The sequence below is a fragment of the Asterias rubens genome, chromosome 3 (assembly GCF_902459465.1).
Source record: "Asterias rubens chromosome 3, eAstRub1.3, whole genome shotgun sequence".
Lineage (NCBI taxonomy): Eukaryota > Metazoa > Echinodermata > Asteroidea > Forcipulatida > Asteriidae > Asterias > Asterias rubens.
This window is the reverse complement of record NC_047064.1, coordinates 16,575,652-16,598,345: the sequence shown is the minus strand read 5'-3', so window position 1 is coordinate 16,598,345 and position 22,694 is coordinate 16,575,652. Positions and strand designations below refer to the sequence as shown.

General features: G+C 37.6%; 1 protein-coding gene across 1 annotated transcript; it reads right to left on the bottom strand.

Moving 5' to 3' along the window:
• Positions 1-11,287: 11,287 nt before the first annotated feature.
• Positions 11,288-21,134, bottom strand: LOC117287833 (AN1-type zinc finger protein 6-like). The gene is made up of 4 exons (XM_033768373.1): positions 21,004-21,134; positions 18,765-19,019; positions 15,018-15,320; positions 11,288-14,465 (listed from the first exon to the last, which is right to left on the bottom strand). The coding sequence occupies exons 2-4, from the start codon at positions 18,979-18,981 to the stop codon at positions 14,317-14,319; spliced, it is 669 nt and encodes a 222-aa protein (XP_033624264.1). The 5' UTR covers positions 18,982-19,019; positions 21,004-21,134; the 3' UTR covers positions 11,288-14,316.
• Between the last annotated feature and the right edge of the window lie 1,560 nt (positions 21,135-22,694).

Below are 22,694 nucleotides of genomic sequence, written 5' to 3'. Positions count from 1 at the left end.
TGGTTTTGTAAACAAATACACATATTTGAGCTTTGAGCCCTGCAGTCTTACGGGTTTTTCCGTCCAAATTTGAGCCCTGGAGGTGTTCATTAGCCCCGGTACAGTAGGGAAGTACAAACCAGTGGGATGGACAGGGGAGTGGAACCCAGGGTCTGTTTACAAGATTTGTTTCTATTTTTTTAGTATAGCTATTTGAGAAAAGGATTTTTGTGATGGTGTATACAATGTGTATCACAGGGTATTAAGTTCACCAAACACATTTGATTTGGTCTTGAATTGGTTCAACAGGTTGTGTGCGGCTAGTGTTTTATTTTTGGTAGTTTTTTCTTGCCAAGCTCAAAGGTGAATCCCATGTACATCACATATTTATTAGTCAAAAGCCTAATATGCATTTCCCTATGCGCATGATCAGTGTGGAACGGATTCTGGGTGAAATCTGAGTCTAACCAACACCGGCAACTATCATGTCGTGCTGATTTTGAAGTCTTGATGCAGTACACATAACTTTAAAACCTGGCAAAGATACTACATGTACATGTATGTACATGTAAACTATTGTCAATGTGTACTAAACGTCATACAAGCGCCACATAAGTGCTCAAAAGTGTTTAACAAGCTTGCGCGCAAAGTAGTCACCCTTGGGAGCCAATCAGTTGTTTCTCGGGACATCCCTTCCTGGGGTACATTTTCACTGTCGTAACCAATAATTGGCCATTGGTTTAAAGGCAATGAACCCCTTTGGACATTTTTAAAGACCAGCATTCTCGCTTGGTGTACACTCAACATAATGTAGAAAAAAAACAAAGCTGTGATCATTTGAACTCAATTGTTCATTGAAGTTGCAAGAGAATAATGAAAGGAAAAAAACCCTTGTTGCACTGATGTGCTTTCAGATGCCCAGTAAAAGGCTTGAGTGAGAAATTACAAGTACCTCTTTCTCAAGAAGTACAATACTTCAGAGGGAGCTTTTTCTCACAATGTTTATCATCAGCTCTCCATTACTCGCTAACAATAGTTTTGAGTAATTACCAATAGTTTACCGTTCCTTTAACCACTGGCCAGAGACAAAAACAGTGTCTGGTTACAGCCGCAAAACTGCATCCTAGGGGAAAGTGACGATACATGTAGGTATCGCAGAGCATGCTTGCTACCCATGGTAACGAGTTCTTGAGTTTCCCCCAAGATGCATTGTGTTTTGTTTTTAAGATAGCTAGTGCATATGGCTTATTGTACTTCAGACATTATTTGTGTGCTATTATTTGCTTGTATTTGTATTCATTAAGTGTGGCCTTTCTATTTAACCAAGTACAAAACATTGAAATACTTGTACTATATATTTTTTGTAAGTACTATAAACAAATTTCTAAAAAAAGTTTTTTTTTTAATAAGCTTATAACCAAGGTACTGCTTTTGTCACTTTCTTACTTTTAATACTATCCTACATGTACAAATGTACTCTAAGAATACTTGCAGGATACTTGACAACTTCAACTTTATTAATATCAAGTAATGACTGTTGGATCATTTCGATACTGGTGAAGGGGAAAGATTAAAGTAGATCTCCAATCAAAATGTTCTTGGTTTAAAAAAACTGTAGGAATTATACAATTATTGTATCTCCCTTGCATATGATGCCACACTGTGTGGGGTAATGAAGTTCCTATCTTACACTATCAACAATTGTGCTATCCCTGACGCACATCATTGGACGCAAGCTGTTCTTTGTCCATTAAAAATTTGCGCGTGACCTCGGCCTACCTGGTAGTGTTTAGCCTTATGTAAGGGGGTCTATTGATTTATTTAAGACCCTTACACAGCAGGGACTGGAAAGCACCTCTAACCAATTTGTGTCTACCATTTGCATCCTTTTTGGGGATCAAATCTTTTGTGCAATCTTTTTGCATGATTTTGACTCCCAAAATGGCGGGCAGAATAGCCATGTGTGAGTGCGCTGGGCACTATGCAAGGGGGTAATTCAAGAGAATGCCAGCCTTGTGCAATGCTCAAAGTCTTCCCAAAAGAAGTTACAAGTTAGACCATGTCTCAATTTACAGCTACGGCTACAACTAGATTACACGTTGTCACGCTTTCAAATATAGGATGTCCTTAGCGACAGCCAAAGCTGTAGCCATCAAAACTGATTCAACCTAATATCTTAATTTAAGGCACATCAGCAATGAATTATTCATTATAAAGTTTGTGCAAAACATTGGTTAAGAGTGAAAATTGCATACCCCTCATAGAAGTGTATAGGGCCATCTGACATGTCTGATGCAGGGATTGTGTTATTCACAAATTATTGGTAAGGTTGAAAATAATAAATGATAACAGATTTATACATGTCTCTGTTTGCACATGATCACATGATCACATGGTCACATGACGCATGTGCATGGTGTGAGATGTTGTGTTCTTGACAACCTCTGTAGGTTGACAGCACTACGAATGCGGATGTCCTATCCGTTGAGTACATAGTGTTGTTTTCAGTTTGATACACATAATCATAATGGTGTACAGTTTACAGTACATGTATACTCTTGATGATCTTTTCTGACTGAAAACTGCAACCGCTTTGAGCAAGTACGGGAGAGATATTAATGATGCCTTAATTTATCGCGTAACAACTACTTACTAACCATTAATTTTATCAATTGACATGAGATGTGATTGAATTTTTTTTTTTTTTTTTTTAATGTAAGATTAGTCCTGAAGGACACCCAAATATGTACTGCATGAATTTGTTATTGTTTTATTTACAAGGGTACTATATTTAAAAGCATTATAAGAACACAGTATTCTTCAATAGATGCTTATTAACTGTAATACCAGCTCTTCTCCTGAAATCGTCTCAAAGTGTGTTTTTAGGTTCTCTAGAGAGATCCAATACCAATGGTGTAAATGGGTGATGGGCTAGTATACACTATCCCCCACCCTCCCCCCCCCCCCGCCAGTTTTTGTCTTACAATTGAAGAACAAAAACAATTGAACATGTACAATTTATTTTATGTATTCCAAAAGCACCACTACCGTACATGTACTCAACAAATTTCTTCAGTTGTATAAGTGCGACCCATCGAAAGGGCATTCTCAAGAAAAAAATCATGTACATACGTACCAAGGCAACACAAATCAGCAAGATCCCTTCTTTTTTTTTTTTTTTCTTTTTTACAAATTATTATTCCTTTTTTTATGCAAGCTTTCAAAAAGGCTAAAAAAGATGGTCGTTTGTTTGGTTCAAAACGCAAACAAAAATTGAGCACTGAAAGAGTAAAAAATGGCTAGTGGAATTTTTTTTTTATCAAGTGAAAACAAAAGTAAAATGAGAAAAGAATCATTAACAGCTCAAAACATGGCTCAGAATGCACCTGTTATGTTCAAGAACCCGACCCACCCTTTTGTGGCTACAACTGTGACATTTATTTCAAGGGGAAAAACCTATACTTAGTTTTATACTAAAATATAAAGTTTCAAAGTATTATATTTTAAACTTGCCTATTGTATTGTGAAGCAGAGAGTGTCCTTATTGAATGTTTGTCGGAATTAAAGGAGTTTATTTAGAGGGAAAAGGAAACTTGTGTACAGTCTACCTATTTACATGTACAATGTAATGTACAGTTTACCTATTTAATGATATCATTATGGTACAGGCTGCCTCTAGCTACCGGGCAATCTGGGTGGTCTAGTTGGAATGACACTGCTCTAGAGTTACAAAGGTCTTGGGTTCAAATCCCACTCGAGTAATATGCCTGTGATTTGTTTTCACAGAACTCGGTGAAAGTACTGAGTAATGCAGTGCTTAACACACATCGGTGTAATGGGTAAAACAAAAATTTATATTTCATGTAGTTTACCTATTTTTTATACTTTTTGCATGATTATTTGGGGCCAATAAACTTTGTTGACAATGTAGCAAGAGAAAATTGTTTACCCTGACTGCTTTTAATGTTCAACTGCACAAATATAAGATGATTGGGCAATTGACTTTGGATTTTGACAATTGTTCTTTCTTGTCTCAATTGTTTTGAAGTATGATGATGTAATTCCATATTAAGACTAGCCTTGATGAAGGCGCTCCAGCCAGCGACAACCGGCATAGTGCGAGTCCCCACTGAATTCTGCCAGCGCACTCTAAACAAAACGCGAAGCGTGTATATATACATGTACATGTATGTGTACAGCGTATTTACATGTTTATGTACCATACGGTGTACATTACTAGGGTAAAAGACCGACCGTACTAGATACTTTGCACTGTTCTCGCTGTACAATGTACTGTACATAATGTATACATTGTTCGTGTATGCACTGCATGCATTAATTGTTGCCGAATCGTGCCGTAACCCGGCCGGGGCACACTCCGCCAACAGCCTTGAATCAAGGCCCATGTGCCAGGTTTTTCACGCAGGAAAAATGACCCATCGGGGTTATGAGAAAATAATCAAGCAGAAAAGTTTCTCAGATGGAATTTTGTTCAAATCGCTCTCTCTAAAACCACATTCCTTCCAAGAGAATTGTTTTTTGATCAACATCTTCCCAAGTAAACTTGTACGGTTAATCTTTGTAATAATTATAACCAATGGTACAGTATAACCTATCTTCCCTTTAATTTACACACAAACGTATGCCAGCTTGGCAGCCAGAAGCAGCAGAAAACTTTGGGCGTGCAGCAGATGGCGCCATTATACAGGAACTATCAATACAATGATACAACCCTGGGAGCTTCAACACCTTCCTTTACACTAGCAGCCAACATCTTGGATGCATTCCCTGCCTCAATCATTGTCAGTGTATTACATCCCCTGAAGCTACTGTGCGTATAACTCATCTACCCCATCCTGACCACTTTCCTGTCGGGTGTAACTTATTCGTTATGACTGCCTCCTGTGTATGCATCGTACTGTCTTCATTATATAAACCTGCGACTCGCAGATGGTGGACTATTGGTCCACTGAGTCACTCAATGGGATGCGGAAATGTGGTGACGTTTTGGTTGTGTTCAAGCGTAGCGGGCTGTTAAGGTTCCTTGAAGATCTCAACTTTTGATTTTACTTGTGATGAATAGAGTCGCTAATATCGAGTAATCACGGATAAGACATCAACTATAGTTTATTTGTTTGTCTTTTCCTAGCTTTTTCCCAAATATCTTTCAAGTAGTGAAATAACTTTATCTTGTCATTCAAATGCAACTTTTGGTGTTTTCTGGTATTCCAATAAGTGTGCCATTCCCAGATTGTTCTGTCACTCAAGTCTTTTGGGTATGTTTTGTACCAAGTGTCATGATGATAATGTTAGTATAAGGTAGCCATATTTGATCTGTAGTTTTTCCAGTTCTTTTGTTAAGAGCAATTTCATGGTTCTATATTGTTGTGACGCTGGAACTTGCTGATTTTGTTAAAGTTATTGTTAAAAAAGTCAGTCCAATCTTTTGTAGGATTAGAAACTTTGCATGCTTGGAGCTATAATTAGGTGAGGTTTGGGGTAGCAAAATGTGTAAATCTTTTTTGAGTAGTGTTGGTTCTGGTTGTTGACAACTCAGCATTTTGATCATCGAATGCTCTGATTGTCTTCTTTTGGTTAAATTTGTTGGTACAGCACACAATGTTTATATTCCCCTATCTGGAGTATAAATTAAAAAAACTTTGCGTGACCTGGACCAGGATCTGAGTCAAACAGAAGACAGAGAACCCTCTTCCAAGTATTTCCCTTTTCCCTTCAAACAGATGAGTCAGTGAACGGTGCCAGCTGTAGGAACGTGGCCTTCATTAGAATAAGTCATTCTGCCCAAAAAATGCTGGCACCGTTCATCGCCACCTGAGAAAGATTTGCTTGTGTTTCTGTTGAGAAAAGATTAAAAAGCTAACTCTCAATTTATAAAGAGCACTGATACAAAGAGATTCTGCTTATAAAAAGCAAATTTGAAGTACTGAATTTCTACGTTTTGTTTTTGGATTATTGTTTTTTGCTGTCCTCTTTTACTAGTGCAACCTTCCTGTTTATAAAGGGGTTAGTCTCTGCAACCCTAAACGATGCGAGTCTATATACTGTGATACACCTTTTGACAAACTTAAGATGCGAGGTTGATGTGGACATCCAAAGGTTCCAGGGAAGTCACAACATGTTCTTTCTTTGGAAATCTGAAATAATTGTGGAGAAATTGAGGGTATAATTCTGTGTGTGTCCAATCATGGGACGGTAATAAGCCAATGTTCAAAATGGCTGTTGCGGCTATGGCTGTGCTCCAACACACTTGTTCCCATGGTGTTCAAAGCCGCAGTTGCTAAGTCGAGCACTGCTTTATTCTGTTGTGTGACATGGCCGAGTGGTTTTGAGCATTGCAAGTTCCTTTAAGCCAACAGGTTGTGGGTTCGAATCCTAGTCATGGCACTCGAGTCCCTGAGCAAGATACTTTGCTATACTTCTCTTCACCCAGGGGTATAATTGGGTTCCTGCAAGGGTAGAGGTTGATATTGTTTTTGAAAAAGCCTTCAAAGCAGCTCAGAGCTGTATACTCCACAAGTAGCTGAGACAGTAAAAGGAATGTTATTGGCCCAATGACATGGGCACTAATGTAAAGCGCATTGATACGTTATTGCAAAAGGTGCTGTATAAGATCTTTGTTTAATTCTAAGATGCTTTATAGGCTAAGTACCACACTGTGTCTGAGTTGGTATTTGGTCTGCATGGTTGCATTCTTTCATGGTTGACAAACGATGGCCGCTCGCACTGACTGGAGGTCTCATAAAATTGATTCACGGATTTGAGATGACTGGAAGATCATCCACGGACTTTCAGGTTGATTGATTAGTAATTAAGGTGGTGCTACTTGTTCAGGATGTGGGAATGGGTTCACGATGAGGTGAAACTAATGATGGTCGGACACTATATACAGCAATAAGACTGTAGGAAGTACCTGTACTGCAGTAAGCACTGGGCATGTTTGGTAATTGTAAAAGACCAGTATGCTCACTTGGTAAATCTCAACATATGCATAAAATAACACTTTGTCGTGAAATTACAAGAAAATAACAAGAAAAGGGGCCCTTGTTACACAAACTTAAGAGGCTTCAGGCCTGATGTCTTTTTCAGAGTCACAAATTACTTCTTTCTCAAAACTATGTTACTTGAGGGGGAGTCGTTTCTCTACAATGTTTTACACTATCAACAACTTCCCTTTTGCTCTTTAACAAGTAAGTTGTTTTGCTAATATAAATTTTGAGTAATTACCAAAAGTGTCCAGTAACTATGTTTTCAAGAACCAAGTTGTTGGACAGGTGACTGGGTGTACCAATGTTTTCTAGGGGGACTTCTAACCAAGTAAAACTGGAAGTTTCCATTTGCATTCATGTTAAAGGCAGTGGACACTATTGGTAATTGTCAAAGACTAGCCTTCACAGTTGGTGTATATCTCAACATATGCATAAAATAACAAACCTGTGAAAATTTGAGCTCAATCGGTCATTGCGAGATAATAATGAAAGAAAAAACACCCTTGTCACACGAAGTTGTGTGCGTATAGATGGTTGATTTCGAGACCTCAAGTTCTAAATCTGAGGTCTCAAAATCAAATTCGTGGAAAATTACTTCTTTCTCGAAAACTATGGCACTTCAGAGGGAGCTGTTTCCCACAAAGTTTTATACCACCAACCTCTCCACATTACTCGTCACGAAGAAAGGTTTTATGCCAATAATTATTTTGAGTAATTACCAATAGTGTCCACTGCCTTTAAGTATACCAAGATTGATTCGAGTGTAAAACCTAGTATTGTCTGCCTGTAAATGTACTACTTTGAAAACATTGATATTGTCACACTACCTCAGCCTGTATTTAACACTTTACTCTGGTAATTTAAAATCTCCAGATTAAAAAGTCCAGATTTCATATGGGAGAGGGGTCTTTAGTTATTCCACTGCCTGTATTATTTAAATTTTGTTTGGTTTCATTTCCAAACCAATGTACTTTCTGTAGCTCACAAGCATAAGTCATCAGCCTGAAACAATCCGTGCAAAGTCACTTCGTAGTTCACAAAATGTATGAGATGTACATGTATGATAATGTTGCGTAAATATTTACCGAAAGTCATTAAGCATATTCAATACACCTTACTTTATATTCTATATAAATTATGACAAAAACCATATCGAGTTATTATCATATTTATCAATTTATTAAGATTTGTATATTGTGTGATAGCCTGATGCATTGAACATACATTAGTAAATAAAACGTAAAACCATTTTCATAATGAATGCACAATTACTACAGCTGTTTAAAAACTATAAACGGCAACAACAAAAACAGGAAAAAAGTATCACATCAAGTTTGATGCACAATAGGTTATTCAGGGTTGAAGAGCGACATACACATGTAGTAACACAAACAGAAAACAATAAATAAAGCAAACAATACAAGCTAATTCCTTTCAAATCATTTAAATCATTACGGTAAAATTTTCCTGACTTAAATTTGAGAAGTATCTCCTTCCACCCAACTTAAACCAACTGCAGGCCAAATGACATTATTTTCTGTCTCAAATAAATATGGGAACAAAAATTTACCTTTCAAAAATTTGATTTAATAGGCCTCAGTGCAGATTTTGTGTAATGTTTTGATCATGTAGCCATAGAAAGTATTGTTTCAAACTGAATCCAGATTCATGTTATTTCCAAATAACTGAGAAAATTGGTTTTCTGTAATTTTGTTTAGTTCCAACATATATTCTGTACCATTAAAGCCAAAATCATATTCAAATATAACATCAATTAAATCCTGTCTAACGTGAACACACTCAACTGCCCAAACAAAATTCTCAACATATTTGTCAGGAATTTACTTTCAAACAACATCTTGGAAACCTTGTAATATCAGAGAAAAGGGGTCATATTCAACAGTGGTTCATACCCTACCATGATCCATGTCATGTTCATAGAATCATACCATCATACTTCTACGTACTCATTTTTTAAACAACAATCTGAAGTATAAACTTGGCTTAAGGTCACTCAGTAGGCCTTATAAGCAGAAAGTAAAACATTACTTATTTTTTGGGTGATTTGGTTTAAATTACCCAGTGTATTATGCTGTGGTTGTAGTACTGTGATGCATTTGTAACAACATCAGGGGTGAGATGCGAGTCACTGCTGACAAAAACAGTCCGCAGCGAGGACCCAAAGTCATAGAGCAGCTTAAGCACAAAGAATGGCTACAAAATACCAAGACGCGCACAATTTCTGACTGGTATCCTGCTCATTTCTGCCATGTTACTTCAGAGGGGCCGCTTCTCAGATGGTTTTATACTATCAAAAGCTCCCCATTACTTGTTACCAAGTAAGGTTTTATGATAATAATTATTTTGAGTAATGACCAATGGTGTCCACTGCCTTTTACAAAATAACTGTTACAGCCAATGGCCAGTGATTGACCAATGGCACATTCAACCTGAACAGTTAATGGTCACATAATCGTCGAAACGCGACCTGATGTAAATTCTAAGGAGCTTTCGGGAGAAGCGCTAGGGAAGTAGATCAAACAGCCCGACTTATTTAACTATTTATTTTATTTTGTCTGTAAAGTCTGAATTCAAAGTCTGAAAATTCTCATTCCCTGATGTACATCAAGCTTTCCGCCCACAAACTCTTTAACAAATTTACAATTGCAGCACAGTAAAATAATACTTTAAAAACCTATGTGTTACACCATGCATTGTGCAAATGTAATGAACTATCCACTCGTTTTAATAATCCCTTTAACCGTGGAAGCACTTGCTTTTTAGGTAAGTTGAGAACAAAATATCGAGACATACACGTGTACATAGAATGTAAGGAGGCCGTCAATAAGATTACAAATGGTAGGCCCGACACCGATTTTAAGAGATTGAGTTTTTCTTACGTTTGTTTTTTTAATATTTAACTGCTACTCATACAATGTTATTTTTTATTTTAATATTATTATTTTGTTTTGCTATAAGACTTCTTTACTCTGATTACATTTGTAGTTTCTCCACTGAAATTATTTTTTGGTTTTTTTTATCAACACTACTATGAACGACACATCAAACAGTTTGTTTTTCCAAGATCCGATCTTCATTCATGCAGTAAAAAAGAAACTTAATTGTTGAAGAAAAAATAATAAATAAATAAATTAACAAAACCATCCAATACAGTGCCAATCTAACATGTGAAATATTTCAACATCAAAAATGAATTTCTACAAAGAAAGTTTTCCATCTTTTCAAAAATTGTGATTAACATTTAATGGTGGAAGTTCCGATTAAGGTTGCCGCCAAGTAATCCATGCCTATTGTGTGAGAAGCATAGTTCATTGTGTAAAGATTAAAGTGTACTTTGTGTATTTAGAACTGGGAAAGTAGTGCATTCTGCTCTACCAGCCAGACTTCCTAGTTGATGATACCCATGCCTATACATCCATACGGACTGTAAAGGGGGTAACCCCGCTACAGCCCCAGGAGTAGATGGCAACATGCCCCTGGTGGTAGTACATGTACATTAGGTTGACAACCCACAATCAGTGTAGCCCTCACCTCAACATGGCCATTCGGCCCTGAGATTTTAGGCGATATCTCATGAACTAAAACCTCACACACAACTTGGACGCACACATTCTTAGCCTAACACAGTTGTGTTGGGGGTTTGAAAGTAATTGTCTTTGGTGCAATTAACCGCCAGGGCCTAATTTCATGGCTCTGCCAACCGTAGGCAAAGAATCGGCGCTTACTGAAGCCATGATTTCTGTGCTTACATCAAGCATCTTTCTCTTTCAAAGGTTAGCAGAGAATTTTTGCTTGTGCACGTGTTACTCCACATAACTAGGCATTCTACGCTTTGCGACCATAAGCGCAGAATTTCGGCGGTAAGCAAAGCCATGAAATTGGGCTCAGTTAACACACTTCCTTACTGGCCAAAATGCAGTCAGTTATGAAATACCTTTTTTGAGTCAGTGGATGAACATCTAAGTGCATTTATACACTACATTATGGGTTATTGTAAACTTGCGTTACATGTGCGCGGAGTTTGCAGCTTACTGTAGTGTAGTACAGAAACAAATCAAATATGTTTTTGAAATTCAGATGAGGTCTAAATTTATGGCTATAATAAGAACCAAAGTGATTAAGAGGCTTGCACAAACGTATGTATAATGATATGAGGAGGGAGTTTGCTGCTCAAAGCTGGATTAAAAAATACTGCATAGTACATGAAACTGATGCCTGGAAGCTTATAAATTGAGAGCTCACTAGTAACCATGAAATTACGCCCAGATCCATTGTGTGGCTATTTTACATCAAATTTTAATCAGACATCTTAAATATGAGAGCAGTTTAGAATATGGATGAATGACCGAAAAACTAACATACTCTTAAAGTGTTTCCCATCCTTTCATTATTGTGTATGTACTTTAATTATTACCAGGTAAAACGAAGAAAAAAGTAAAACCATTTAGCTAGACGTATTAATAAATTTGTATAATTTGCATGATTCTAGACTAGCATAATATACCACTGTTAAACTTTTTTATGTAAATTGAACTCTGTTCCTTTAAATACCACAATTGCATGCAGTCAAAGTGATTGTTAAAATTAAAAATTTTCAAATAGGAAATAGTATAATACACATCTAGAGTACTGCCTAATAGGTTAATATCCACCCGGGACCCAATTCCATGGAGTTGCTAAGCAGTAAACATATAACTTAAAAAAACAAACATTATTTGCTTGGCAAAAAAAAAGTGGCTTGGGGCAACCAATCACACATAAAATAAACGACGTGGCAATGTGGCTGGTAACCGCTGAGCAATTTGTTTGTTGAGCTTAGCAACAATTGTGAGCTTAGCATCTCTATGAAAATGGCCCCCAAAAGGATGAAGGGGCTGTATTTTTTTTTTAAAGAATTGTAAAACATCTTGCTTATTTGTTATTATTACTATTTGTTTTTACACATCTGATATTGACGTTTATGATCAATATGCTTTACAGTGATTATCAAAGTTGGCGTCCAGAAATATAGACTGGTCCCCAGTCTTTATTCGTAAAGATAGACACAGGCACTGGTCTTACAAATCAAAATATTTGATTGGCTACTAGAAACATGTGAATGATGCATAACTACCAGACTGTTCTGATACTGTAGGAAATGAGACTAATGCGTCTCTACACACACAGTATTGTCGTGGCAGGTTAGGTCAAAGGTACATCGAGCAGGTAACTGCTAAACGCCAGTCACTAGCATTATTTGCGAGCCTCAAGATGTCAAAATAGAAATGTTGCTACTTCAGTTAGCTGTTTCAATGAGGATACAGTTAGGTTTTTAGAAGTGCCGCTTGAATGTTTGACCAGCGCACACTGCTTATCAAAGAGAAAAAAAACAGAATCCCAGTATGGGTACAAAGTAACGCAGAGTAATGTTTTCTAATGTAAAGAATTGTACATAATGGTGACATCAGTTATGTGGCAGGACAGTTCAGTGTTGGCCTTCAAACCAACACTTACATAAATGGTGATGCTTCTCAGTTTTGTCTTTATATGGTTTGTAGAAATTGTGATAATGGATAGAACATTGTCATTGCTGCTTTCCTCTACATACAATGCATAACCATCAACAAAATCCAACTCTCCTACTATATCAGTGTGTTTCTAAAGACAACCAACCCCACACCCCAATATCTGTGACATTTTGAGGCACACACACACACAAGCCTACTGATGTAGAGAGTAGAGCTATAACCCATGGTGCTTTAATGAGAGTGGTAACCAGGAGAAGCCGCTAGATTTGCTCAATTTGCAATGGAGTCTAGGCCACTGTTGGAAGAGATAAGGTTCTTAACCGTGGTCAATTTATTTTCACGTACGTAGGTATACACGATTGGGGAGTACCAAACATCCCCCAATGACAATGCTCCTGCTTTAAACAGAGCATAGATAAGTTTGTCCATGTTCAGACTTTTCCCCTCCCATTTGTAACAAACAAAACAATGCATCAAGAAAATACTTGCATATACCTTGAAATAACATTACACGGTTAGTTGGTACATTAACTTCACTTAAATGTGTGGACAATGCTTGGGCAATTTATGTTTTGACATCAATTTTGTTTGACAGAATCAAATACTTGTAAAGTTGCTATAAGATCAAAACTAACACAACTTGTGGTGATGACAGATTTTAGCGAAAGAAAACGATAAAAAAAAAAAAAAGATGTAGTAAATAGTGTTAATAAGCTACAAACCGACATATAACAAGCATAACAGACACATAGTTTTTTAAATATATTAAGGAAAAATGCATTTTGTCTCAATTATAACATTTTCAGAAAAAAAAATAAAAAATGAAAAGGTTGTCCAAAACCTGTGGTTTCTGGTGTCCACCACTAAAGAAATGATTGACTGATATTTCAAGTTTAATTATCAATCTATCTAAACTGGTACTATTAACTGGGCGTTGTTGTTTTCTTCTCATGATTTTTTGCTGCTTACATTACCCAGTATAATGTCACCAGTTCTTGTGTACAAGAACTTTTCTCACTTGTCACTTGCATTGCTTTCCAGTGCTGTTGCTTTCATTGTCCCAGAATTGTTTAAGCATCATATTTCTGTTAATCACCCATTTTGACTTTCCTAACTTCTGAAAAAGCTTAAATTAGTGTTGGAACAAAAATTTGTTTTATTAAACAAGTTTTTCTTTGCTCAACTAGGTTTTGTGCTTTTAGTTTATGGAGTGTGGTTCTGAGCGCAGTCATGCCTGGTCTTAATCATAAACCACTGTACTGTTTCAATAATCTCCCCATGTCCTGAGACTTCTCGTGAAAATCTCTTTCACATGGAACAACACCTTGGTCTGATCTGTGGTAATGCTACCGAAAGGCAGACTGTCCATCACTACTGACTCACAGCTTAAAGGTTATTGTCCAAGCATTGCACAAACAGACAAGTTTACAACATCTAAGACCAAACCATGGTATTTGCTTCTCTGCCAACAAAAAAAAGAAAATCTAAAAACCTACTCTTTTTCTCTAATCTGCTTCTCAACTCAATGACATCGCAGACATGTTGAAACCCCTCGGCTGGCTTTAAATGCTGAGTCTGTTTATGAGAATTAATTGATCTACAGATGACGATTGAGCTGATGAAAAAACCACAACAATGACGATAAAAAAATGACAACAAGGAGGAAATTTCGCTCTGATAAAAGGGTGCTGGGAGTCCCTTTTGGAGAGACGTACAATTTTTGATCTATCAAAAACACTGTGTAAAGTCCACAGTCGAAGGGATATATTGTATTATCTATAATATACATATATCTGCAAAGATTACAGTTTTTGGATTTTCTCGCCGACGATGACGGGATTGTTTTTCCTTATTTCCTCTTGGCCGTGCAACCGGTAATCAAATTTACAATCGTGCTTGTCGGAGTAGCGATGTATACTGCAAAAGAGGCCTCCACACCGACATTCAAAACCTGACAACAGAAAGACCAAAACAAAGAAAAACTTGTCAATCTTTACAATCATAAAATTGAGTACATCTTTATACAGACAGAAATACCCCCAGATGATCTTGGACTTTGATGAGAGCTAATTGTAAAGCTTAAAAACTTTCTTCTTGAAACGGCACTGCAACTTCTCAAACCCTTCAGAGATCATAGCGGTCACAAGCAGCTCCAACCAAAATGCCAAGGTTTGACCTACTTCACTTCACTTAAAGAGGTCAAATTAAAGATGCATGATTTCTTTCTTTGGTGAAGGCTTGACTTCCGAGTGCTCAAGAATATCCTAAAATCAGTCCCCCAAAAACCTGAGTAATGAAATTGCTGTGTGACAACTCTGTTGCTCTACGTAGGATTTGTAACTTTGAATGGTGGGAGTATAGTCATTGAGGCTTGCAGTAGCAACATGTGTAAATGTTATTTGTTGAGCAGTGTTTGTTCTGAGAAGAACCAGTGGTTGATAACTCAAAGTTTCGATCAGTATGTTTTGATCATCTTCAAGAGTTGATCTTGATCTTGTCTTACCTGTGAGTCCAACTTTCTTGCGGCAAGTCACACATCTATTCTTTTTCTTTTTGCCCTTGTCCGGGCTGTCAGACCCATCCGGGGAATCTGAGGAGCTAGTGCTCGGCGACGGACATGATGGCAGCTCGATCTCGTCCACGGTACTCTTGGCTGTGGCGCCCTCTACCTCCGGCGCTCCTTGCACTCTCTCGTTGGCATTACTGGCTGGATTGCTGAGGGCCGTTGTTGCTGTGTTTGTAATTGAGGAGGTGGATAGTAGAGAGCTAGTGTCTGTGTTGCTGGTGCGGATGAGGCTAGATGAGGCTGTTCAAAGACAAATAAAGATTGCAAATATTGAAAACTTGTCGAAAAACAGACACCTTGAAAACAAATCTTACAAATCCATATCTCCAACTCAGTGCTATACAATAAGGTCGCCAGTTGCAATTTGAAATCCGTACAGATCAAAAGGACATTACATGTAAGTCAAAAATGTGTGTAATATCAACAAATATAAATCAAAATCCACATTTTTAGAAACTAAATTCTTTCTTTTTGGAGACCACTCTTTTAAACCAAAACAAAAACAAAACAATAAACTACATTCACGAGGAGCTCCAAAGAATACAATTTCTCAAGCAACTTTAAATCTATTTAACTATTAAATCCTTACAAAATCCAAAGGACCTTGCTGACGACAACCAACAAAGCTCTGAACATTGTGTACATGTAGTTGAAATCAGTTGAGCTTTCATGATACCAGCATAAGTTCAGTAATTTACTACACATTGTTTGTTAACACCACCACTCTATTAGCATTAACTGCAACTAGAGCATGAAATACGTACTTGTACATGTAACATCTTAGTGCACATGTTCAATATTCTTTGTTCATCCTGATCAGCTGCCAACATAGTTTGTACGTAAGCACTCTAGCAAACATACACAACATGTAAACCATGTGCTTTGTCTGACCCGATGGTCTGACCATGTTGGCATTGTGCATGGACCCAAATACACTCTACACACAAACTTATGTTGTCATATGAATCATTTAATTGTTATGGACTGATATTCAAAATATTCATTTAACATACAGGGTACGTACATACTTAACAAGGTTGTAGTGTCCAAATTTGCTGAGAATTTTAAAACTAGGTGTCCAAACTGTATTCACTTACAGTACAATACAAAGTTACATAAATTTACATTGCATAACATGACAATGTACATGTACAACATACAACAGGGTGTCCAAAAGACCCACAGACACCCCTCTGGCTAACACTATACACATTGTAAAAATTTGCATTTATTTTGGTCATTGCTCTACAATTTTCTAACAGCTGCATAATACCAGCAAATTGTTATACATTATATTGTAAAAAATAGTTAAAATAGCCTGACCTTTCGACCCTAGCAGAGTCTTTCTCGAAGGCTAAATGACAACACAACAAACATGAACAGGTAACTAAGTAAAACATAAGCAGTGTATTCACCATTGGTACATGGTCAGTCACACGTACACACCAGCTGTGTAGCGTGCACACATGTGTAAACTACACTCCATCCTTACAAAATGTTGTACATACATGTACATTCATTTGTATACCCCTCCAGTTCAGCTTAATTTACATGTGTAATTGAAAACGAATACTTCACACACATGTCATACAATTCAAAGGTCATCCTGTTTACCATAACACATGGACAACCATGCCTTGAAGGTTGATTCAATGATCCAAACCAACAAAGTGTGACCCTGAACTATATGGTTACAATGCATTGTACTTTTTGTGGATTAAGCAAGGGTGTCATACAAAGCCTTTTAATTCAGGCTATTTGTGTACATATATGTGAACATATGTGTACACTCATAGGGAGAGCTGCCAACATTTGCATCTTGCAATCAGGTCATAGGCCTACAAAGCCTTTAAATTCAAGCTATTTGTGTACCCATACACTCATAACCTGCCAACATTTGCATCCTACCAATCAGGGAGAAAGCGTAAACAGTGAATTTATGAAAATTTTTAGACACAGGAAAACTCATACATCATAGAGTGTGAAAAATATGGTGTAATCTTGACTGAACGAACACGGTTTTGGAAGAAAATTCGGTGGGTCTTGCATTCTTTAACAACCAACTGTACCACCGATGTAAATGTAAAATTAGTTGACTCCAGTGAAGTTCAGTTGTTTGTGCTGTGAACTGTTTCAAAACTATGGTTTTGAACCATGGTTTTGACTTGGGCTATACCTTAGGCTGTTGTTACTGTATTTGTTTTGAAAGTATGCTTTAGAATTGTGGCTTTTATCAGGCGGCATGCTTTAGAATCGTAGCTTCTATCAGGCGGACTGAGCCTATGTAAGCTGGACTCAAAGCCCATGCCATGGTTTTAAACAAGGTCTACCAATGATTATTCTGCAGAGTTAAAAGGAGTCACTCATTTCATTGAAGTCTGGCTTGTAGAGTAATGTTTGTGTGTGGATTTTTTTAGCTGCCATTTTGCCAACAGATTCAATGTGTGAAAGAAACACACTGTGATTATTTGTAGATGAATAACACTACCACTTAGGAACCAGGGCCCAATATCAAAGAGCTGCTTATGGAGCAGAAAATGTTGCTTGAACAAATGTGTGCTTAGCAGAATTGAGCAGGATACCAGTCACAAAGTGAACATGTGACATGGCAGTTTGGCTGGCAACCTTTTTTTCGGTAAGCCACATTTTGTTGATGAGTAACACCTACTCTTTGTGCTTTTCAAAAGCAGCTCTATGAAATTGGGTCAAGCTCACTAAGGCCCTTTTCGAAACCTTGACTTTGGCTCCAGATTCGGCTCAGGCTAGCTTGGTCCCTACGTTGGTTTTGACAAGTGCACGCTTTGCGTACGTGCTAAGGGCTTCAGTTGAGAGAACGGAGCCTGAAGCTGAATCAAAGCCCCAAGCCGTGGATTCGAAAAGGGCCAGTGTGACAACTGATCATAACCATAACCAGTTCATTCTCCCTATACCAGTAGTCCACCAGTCAGATGCCAGTTATTAACACCTGAGGACCTGTCAACATTCACTCCCAGTGATCTGGCTGGCTAGTTTATGCAGGCGTCAGTTGGAAGCCAGAACCCAACCTCCTTACGTCATCACCTTTCTTCACCTGAGCCAATTACGTATAGGGTCAGGATTTCACGACCACTTCACTCTATCAGCAAATGTGTACTGTTAGTCAAAGCTTCACCCTTTGAATTATCTTCATACATACATGTAGGTGAAGCTTCACTTTTCAGTTTTTCAGAAGTACATGTACATGTACGTTCGCGATCGCTAGCCTGAACATCTGACATCTTTCCTTGCTGATAGGGACAGGGGACCAGTCTAAGTTGCCTCGTTGCAACACTTCCACAAAAATCCATGACTATGGCTTTGATTCTGGCTCTCCCTGTCCATACCAAAACCACACATTTTCAGAATAACTAATGGGTCCTGAAGAGGAAACCAAGCAGAATGTGATGTTTCTAAAAAGAGCTTTAGAGTCTTGCTCTCTCCTCCATGTTCCATACATCATCTGTAGGCGAGTGGGGAAACACCAAACTCAAATTTCCAGGGGTTGGAACACACATTATGGAGTCTAATCTCAATCTCTTTCGGTTACATTTCATGCAAACCGCGTACTCTTAACATATCGCCCAACTATTCTATAGTATTGTGACCATACACTATGGATATTAAGCCTAAAACTCAGTTTAAAAAGTCTAGTACTAAAAGCCGTACCTTTGTCATTTTCCTTGCCGTGGAAACCTTGAAATGATAAGCTGGTACTTTGATGTGACGCATGAGCTAGTGGTTGCACGGGTGAATTCTGCTTCTTTCTCTGATGATCTTTAAAACATTTTGAACACATTCCCTCGGTAGCGGCACTACCATAGAACCCGCAGCCATTCCTACATTGGTTGGGCGAGACCTCGTCACTCCCTTTGCTACTGTCCATCTTGACTCGCTGTAATGTTAACAACCTAATCACAGCACCTGGAGTAGGAAGAAAAAAAGTGAGTATTTTGAGTTTAGACCTCTGAAAATGCGTCGCATCACGACAGCAAAAGTTACCTTGACATTTCTTTTTTCATCGTACACATGTAACACAACACTACTTTCTCTGAGACACATTGTTAAAAACGTTTTAGAATTGTGGGATTCGTTTTTGTAACTGCCAGTGCCAATGACAGAAACACTGGGGCAAACCCCTTCTCTTGGCGATCAGTGTAACTGGGTTCATTTATGGCATATGTAATACCACTACACACGAAACTAACGTCTTTCTTCCTATCCGAAGGACAAAGCAAAAACAGTTACTTTAGTCTCTTGCACAATGTCAAGACCGGGACTCGAACCCACACTCTGCTGATCAGAAACACTAGAGTTTGAGTCCTGTGTACTTGACCACAACTCCAACAAAATTGAAGACTGACAAGTTCATTACAGTTGTGTAGCTTCGATCGTCATAATCACAGCTTCCTAGTTGGACTGGAGAAAGTATGCTGCAACTGTATCATGACACCATCCAGGGCATCTCACATGCTCGATGGAAAAACCAACAGCATGTGAACTTATTCAGCTGACACCAAATACCCCGAAGCCAAATGTGGCCTGTCCCAGATTGACTTACTCAACTGCATTGCTGTGCATGCAACAGAGCTAAGGGCTCAAAATCAAAGTCAATGATTCATCGTCAGTCACCTACAGATCCAAATAGCGTTCCAGTTTAGCTGTGTAAAAATTCCTTGGAAGGATATTTAAGATTTCATGGAAGTCAGAGAGATTTAAGACAGTAGTAAAATGTATTCACAGCAATTTAATCAATGCGAAAATCTTATTTTTCAAATAAATGGATGACTGATTTCCACATGTTTAGTCTCAATTTTTAGCATTTAAAAACATATTAACAAGTTATGGTATTTTACCATAACTGGATTTTACCATAACTGATTCATATATTTGTATTGTACAAGCTAAAATAATTTTATTTACTCACGGAGAAGAAAAAAAATTTGTTGTGACTTATTTTACTCATTTCTCAAAAACATATAGCACCAGCAAGTAGCCTAATATTTTAAGGGAAGATTTCTACCAATCTTCAAACTGAGTAAGTTTAATGTTTAACTGTGGACACTATGTTTTGTGTTACAAAAAGTACCCAAATCGTTTATAAAGTCAGTTTGGAAAAGTTTCCGTATGGCGCCACCACTTTTTCATTCGATAAGAAATAATATAGTATCTAATTTACCTCAATGAGAAATCCCTTTTTGTAAAAATGAGTGAAAAGGTGGTGGCGCCATACGGAAAGTTATCCGTTTAACCACATCTATAAACAGGTTACTTTTAGTTTTAGGTTAAGGTATTTAATTTAGTTCCTAATAATATTCCTTTTATTTTTTATTTAGGTTGAACTTGGCATGTTGGATACACTTTAAAAAAAAAACTAATATTCATATATTATTCTGTGGCCATGGGCAATGTACAGTCATTCAAATCCTAGTATATGTAGTAGAACACTTCTTGTTAGAAAACACAAACAGCACGACCAGTCAGTCACCGATAGGTGATGAACAATGAATCATTTTAAAAAACAAAAAAATAGAGGTCAGTAACTATGTCGAAGAACAGCACGGAAATTGTCCCGAAAAATTAACTTTCAAACTTAAATTCCACAAAAATAATGTAAAACTAATATAAATGGGAAAAAGATGAATAGCTACTGGATAAGTCCAGATGCTATTTTGTGAAAATAAAACTGTAATATTGAATGAAACAAAACTTTGATTTGTTGTGTACGCGTTGAAGATGGCACGGTTATGTAGCACACCGTCACCGTACACAGGGAAATGCCAATGCATAACAAGTACATTGGCCTTCATCACGGTAAAAATGGCGACTATCCGACTACAAACATGAGCAAAACACACTATAAAAACAGTTCTATAAGTCACACAAACAAACCATTCAGTATACTTACTACGAAATTGTACACTCTTCTCGAAATGTGAAAATCACAAAGAAAAACACACCAGAATAAATCAAAATTTACAAAATAAAATTACGATGACTTCGCTTTCTACGGTCCGTTGTTTCTGCTGATGTCCAGAATGACCGTCGCTGCCAGTCATGTGACACAATACAAAGCAGCTGATTGGTTTGTGGTGCCACGGCTCGGGAAACCTTTGATGACGTCACCCTGTTGACTCCCTTTAGGTCTGGTCACAAACTCTCAAAATAGCACAGGTTCGAGTTGCTCTACCAGCTGAGTACAGACTATCGGAGATAAACACCGGATATCAGTTTTGTTTACAATTAAAAAACACAACACAAATCGCACGAAGGTGCGCGTGTACGTGTGTACGAACATGAAGGAACAAAGACACCAAAGAAATAAAAATATGAAAACCTAGTGTTTGACCTGAAGGAAAATCATTGGATACAGACACATTTAAAAAACATTTTTGTTTATATAATTTGGGGAAAATGTCTTCATTATTCGAGAATCGAGATGTACTAAAAAGCCAGGGCAAAAATTCCCACATTTCGTGGATGGAAAGCTCAACTTCAAGGATTTCGAAACAACTTAAATTACCTTTTGGGGGATTCCCACAAAATGGGACTAGACTATAGGCCTATAAACAATTCAGCCTCATTTATTTTGTGTATTGTGTATTTGGAAGTAAAGAAAAAAGTCTCTCAAGACAAAAAATTGCTAATTATTGCTATTATTATTTTTATCAACCCCTATTGTATTGTGAAATATGACAAATTTGAAGATGGCCTGCACATTGTGCCTCAAGGCATCTTTGGTTACCCTCTATCCCCATCACCGGTTGTAATCGAAAGTAAGCAGAAGATGGCCTGTAGCGTGAGGGCGCTGTTTAGAAAGTTTATCTTGTCCCAAAATAATTGGAATAATCCGAGGAGTCCCTCCGAGTTGGCCTTGTGACTGGTTGTGCGGAGGCTCTGTGACTCTTGAGTTCTCGAATACAATTGAAACAAATCTAAACAGACAGACAGACAGACAGACAGACAAACAAACTAACTTACTAACACCCCGATATCCACAACCACCCCCCCCCCCCCAAAAAAAAAAAACAGAAAAAACGCTCTGAAAAGTAGGATATTATCAGACCTTGCTTGCGCTTGAGCTTTTTACCTCTTAGGCATTAAAAATGTTTGAACCAACCAACGCAATTCATTATTATACACTACATCACAACAAAAGTACACATGTTAAAACTTTTTAAACTATAGGGCATAGGCCTTCATGTTACTTTAACCTTATATCAATTACTTTCCCTTTTTTGCACACCGCTCTTTTTTTAAGATAACCATGGCTATAGTTTAAAGTCACCTGGAAATAGAATTTGTTTTCTTCCAACGTATTATGTTTGTGAACAATAAAATAATGTTTTGAGTAATTGTTTTTAACGATTTATATGTTTTAAAAAATCAATTAAGTTGCGTGGGGTGAATCTGCCTATCCCTTTTGTGACTTCAATCGAGGCACAGGACTTTGCCTCGATCGAACATCGAATACACGATCGTGCAAGTACATTCCAGTCCTAGTCGTGAGTTTGTACGTTTCGAAAAAGTTTTTTTCTTGCATTTTTTCGGCAATGTCGGCCAGGTGTATTGCTGCTGGATGCAGCAAAAACAACTGAA